This window comes from Limulus polyphemus, unplaced genomic scaffold (genome assembly GCF_000517525.1).
Source record: "Limulus polyphemus unplaced genomic scaffold, Limulus_polyphemus-2.1.2 Scaffold5173, whole genome shotgun sequence".
NCBI lineage: Eukaryota > Metazoa > Arthropoda > Merostomata > Xiphosura > Limulidae > Limulus > Limulus polyphemus.
The window spans coordinates 62554-67583 of record NW_013670783.1 but is presented as its reverse complement, the minus strand read 5'-3'; the positions used below and the strand labels follow the sequence as shown (position 1 = coordinate 67583).

The following is a 5030-nucleotide window of genomic DNA, read 5'->3' as shown; positions in this document are numbered from 1 at the left end:
TCTCTCCTTAAAACCTTAAACAGAAGATTCCACACAACTTTACTGAAGTAGTTCATCGGTGGAGGCCAACTCAGCGATTGGACTGTCAAACTACTGAGCTACCTATTTTTCTCACCCAGACTTGTTCTAAGGTATGTTCAGTATCGTTTCACTTGTCATTAATGATGTTTTTAATCCTCTAGATAATTCATGGTTAAATAATTAGTTGTCTGTTGTGGTAACCCTTTCTGGACTGAATTGTTGCCGCTGATATAATGAGATCTGTTTTCATTCTCACAGTGGAATACTTAATTAAATTGTGTGAAACTTGGTACACAGATTTCAAAACAGTATTTACTTTCTGATTAAAATATTTAAATTGATTTAGTAGTTCCATTATCTTGTAGATTATGAAATGTCCAAAACATTGAGACAGTTTTGAAAAAAAAATTTAGAAATATTTCATTGCACATTAGTTTTCTTTTAATGTTAATAAGGAGCTTTCATTTCTTATATCCTGCCAGTTTGATGTTCATTGATATATTTACTTTGATAGTTTGTTCTGTCAGTTGAAACATTGACCACTTGTAGATATAAATCATACAAAAACACTGAAAAATACTAACAATTATTGGTGACCAATTACCTCATCTTTAGGTATGGCATTACTGTTACCATTGTCAGGAGTTATTTTGTGATTTTTTGAAAACGGTAATCTTTGTTGAGATTAATTTATGTCTAAAAAATAGTTTTCAATCAATAATGAGTTATTTAATTTGTGTATTGTTTGAATAAAACAAACTTGACATATTGAATAGTGTGCTGTTGATTACTGTACTTGTTCAACTATCTAAAGTTACCTGATGTCTTGTCATGGAAGAATATTCATGTAGCTTATAAATAGATATAACTTAACAAAACAAAACAAAAAACATATCAGGAATGGAAAGAATGTCAAAAGAAATTATAAAATAGTTCCTTTTACAACAACTGTTGTAAATCTTTTGTTAGGATCCCATAGTTCATCCTTTCTATACCTATATAGGTAACCAGTATATCAGTAAACCACAAATTACTGCAAAAATCGGTTTAATTACTTTATATAGATTAGAAATTAAGACTATTTTCTTTCTAGTCATTCTTACCTTATAGCTCTAGGTATTTTCAAAGTCAAGCTTCGTTAGTAATTGTTCAAACCATATACTGTGACATCTTTAAAGTTTGTCAACAAAGGGCTGTTGTAATAAAGCTACTGACAGAGAAAGAAAGTTTCTTGAAAAAATGAGACATTGAGGCATTATTTTTTCAAGGGATGATAGTTTCCTGATGGATATAAGATTATATTTGAGATGAGCAGAAAAATTAAAAAAAAAACAGTAAATGTTTTTGTTTCCAGATGAGACTCCTAGGAGCTGTGCAGAAATGAAAGCTGGAATACTGTTTCAACTTAACTTTGCCAAATACACTAAATAAGTATTTTATAATGCTAAAATATTTTTGAGTAAAGTATTCTTGAAATAGAAATATTTTTATTTGTATTTTGTAACTTTATGTGGTTCTGCACTCAGCACCTAATAGGTGTATACTAGTCACAATAGAGTTAAATTTGCTAAACACAAGCTTACTACATTCTCACATAAACTAAACTATTCATAGTCACTTCAGCTGTTGTATGTTCAGTCTCATGAAATAAAAACTGAAAATATGTTGTTGGTTTTTTAAACAGGTAGTTTCTGAACCTTTGAGAGTCTACTGCTGTGACCCCAGTGCTATATGGTGGCAAAAATATAATGAGAGGTGTGGAGACCCCAGAGCCTTCCGGTGGATCATGTATGGTGATCCTGATGCTACACTAGTGTCAGTACATCAGGCAGCAAATCAGTTCAATCCTTTACCACCAGGTGGACTCTGTGTCATTCAGCCTATGGATGGCTGGTCTCGTATTCTTATACCAGGTCAGAATTGGCATTTATTGTGGACTACTCATTAGTCGAGGACGAGGTTTCTTTATCTTTTCATGCCTGTAAACTTAACTGTGTGATACAGCTCAGTTTGAAAGTTTTGCTGTAGAGTTAAAATTTATAATAACTGTTAATTAGAAGAACAGATGTTAGAATTATTGTTTTAGAATGGGAAATAGCTTTTAGATGATGGTTCACCAATATATGTTAAGTTGAACTGTTATACATACATTGTTTATATATTATGGCTTAGCTATACTAGGGTTCAAATAATTTCGTAAGTCGTGACACACTGAACTACATTTTAACTAGAAAAACTGAAACAGAACAAGGCCATGCCGGAAGTACTTGTTTCGACATGCATGACTGAATCTGACAAGTAACACCTGTACCTGTTGGTCCCCATTGTAAACATGCCGTGTTCTGTGTCAATAAAAATTCCAGCTTGGGCTGCATGTGAAGCTAGATGTTGGAACTAGAAATCTGATAAACTAAACAAGCGAGATAAAAAAACTGGAATGTAGCTGTGTGTGAAAATAACATTCTAAGATCCCTCATTTTGTTAGTTGTAATTTTGATGATTGAAACCAGTTATTACTATTGATCAGATTGAAAGTTTGTTCATCTGTATAGCAGTTGATTGTTAGTCTTCTTTTTTTTTTAAGAATTCTTTCTTTCTTTTTTAGATCTTGTTCATTATGATGTGCAGTTTTAATTTACAAAAGGATCTAGTAAGCAGAGTTTCTCAGATTGTTGTTTAATGATGTAAAGTTATAAGAATGTAAAACAATATTAAGTAGTAGAGATATCTATGAGGATTGAGTAATATTCAAACGTTTTTGTATTTTTTGCTCAAGTTCTAAACTTGATTTGAGAATATAAAAAAATATCTAGGCTAATAGAAAAGACCATTGTTATCTGATTATGTGAGTAAAGAAATTTAATATGTTAGCCAGAATGTTTATTCATAACAGATAAAGAAACCTTGGTCACTGATTCTGGAAAACTCGATGTCCTTGATGATCTCCTAATGAGGCTGAAAGCTGAAGGCCACAGAGTACTTATCTACTCCCAAATGACTCGCATGATTGATCTCCTAGAGGTATGTTTTATTTGTTTATATCTGGATCAGTGTTGAACTTTGATGAATATACTGTTTATCTACTCCCGTATGTCTCATGTGACTAGTCATGTAATAGTAGGTTTTATTTGTTTATATCTGGATCAGTGTTGAACGTTGATGAATATACTGTTTATCTACTCCCGTATGTCTCATGTGACTAGTCATGTAATAGTAGGTTTTATTTGTTTATATCTGGATCAGTGTTGAACATTGATAGATATACTGTTTATCTACTCCCGTATGTCTCATGTGACTAGTTATGTAATAGTAGGTTTTATTTGTTTATATCTGGATCAGTGTTGAACATTGATAAATATACTGTTTATCTACTCTCGTATGTCTCATGTGACTAGTCATGTAGTAGTAGGTTTTATTTGTTTATATCTGGATCAGTGTTGAACATTGATAAATATACTGTTTATCTACTCTCGTATGTCTCATGTGACTAGTCATGTAGTAGTAGGTTTTATTTGTTTATATCTGGATCAGTGTTGAATGTTGAATATACTGTTTATCTACTCCCGTATGTCTCATGTGACTAGTCATGTAGTAGTAGGTTTTATTTGTTTATATCTGGATCAGTGTTGAATGTTGAATATACTGTTTTTCTACTCCCGTATGTCTCATGTGACTAGTCATGTAGTAGTAGGTTTTATTTGTTTATATCTGGATCAGTGTTGAACATTAATAAATATACTGTTTATCTACTCCCGTATGTCTCATGTGACTAGTCATGTAATAGTAGGTTTTATTTGTTTATATCTGGATCAGTGTTGAACGTTGATGAATATACTGTTTATCTACTCCCATATGTCTCATGTGATTAGTCATGTAGTAGTAGGTTTTATTTGTTTACATCTGGATCAGTGTTGAATGTTGAATATTGTACTACTTATCTGTTCCCAGGTGATTTGTAACATTGATATTCTAGAAGTATAAGCTGATATCAATAATATTTTTGTAACTTTTACATTCAGAATTTATATCTTGCTAAATTTTTAACTGTTGTTGCTGTTTGGTGACTGACCTCTAGAGGTTGTCAAAAATATTAGATATGTATTGTCTTTGTAAGCTCTCAAGAAAAATGTTTCTCATACTCCAGGAGTACATGTGGCATAGGAAACATACGTATATGAGGTTAGATGGTTCGTCCAAAATCTCCGATCGCAGAGACATGGTTGCTGGATTTCAGACAAGGTGACGTACAGACATTCTAACAGTCATTTTTTCTTTCCTAAAATTATAATATACAAATCATTTATGTTTGAATGTGAGTATTGGATTCTAATCCAGTTTGTTTTGAAAGGCTAGTTTTAAATAAACGATAGGTTACTCTTGGAACAAAAACTGGTATTGAGTTAAAAACGCAAGGAAAATATTTTTAAGATAAAAAAAAAAGTTGTTATTAAGTTAGGCAAAGATTCAGTCGTGGCTTTTGTTTACAGGTCAGATATCTTTGTGTTTCTGCTGAGTACCAGAGCTGGAGGACTGGGTATCAACTTGACGGCAGCAGACACGGTAGGTGGACATTAAACCAAAAAGTTGTGGGTCTTGTAAAAATTAAATTATCCTAATATTCAAAAGACTGACTCACAGTGGGCAGTTATCAAAACATACACTGTTTGAGGAATTTTTTCTTTTATGTTTGTACACAATAAAATTGGCTTTAACAATATCTGCTTCTTATGTATTATTCCTCTAAACAATAATAACAAAATCCTCCTCTTCACATACTAAGCTTCAAACAAAAAGTTGTCTAGTTTAAAAATGCAAGATATATATATATATATATATATATAGTGAAATCCGTCTGCTGTGGTAGTTCTTCGTTGTCTCTTCTAATGGTTACATTGTATGATTATTATAAATATGGTGTCTTTCTTCAGGTTATCTTCTATGACAGTGACTGGAATCCTACGGTTGATCAACAGGCCATGGACAGAGCTCACCGACTGGGCCAGACAAAA

The 5030-nt window shown here is 32.2% G+C and overlaps 1 protein-coding gene across 1 annotated transcript in view; it reads left to right on the top strand.

Annotated features, from left to right (window-relative positions):
- The window catches only part of LOC106472225 (DNA helicase INO80-like), a gene marked incomplete at its 5' end in the record, with an annotated part of 15300 nt that overhangs the window by 3959 nt on the left and 6311 nt on the right, over positions 1-5030 (top strand). Inside the window, 4 exons of the mRNA XM_022400827.1 lie at positions 1706-1934; positions 2915-3042; positions 4166-4260; positions 4509-4581. Coding sequence (XP_022256535.1) covers positions 1706-1934; positions 2915-3042; positions 4166-4260; positions 4509-4581 — 525 coding nt within the window. The remainder of the gene's footprint in view (positions 1-1705; positions 1935-2914; positions 3043-4165; positions 4261-4508; positions 4582-5030) is intronic.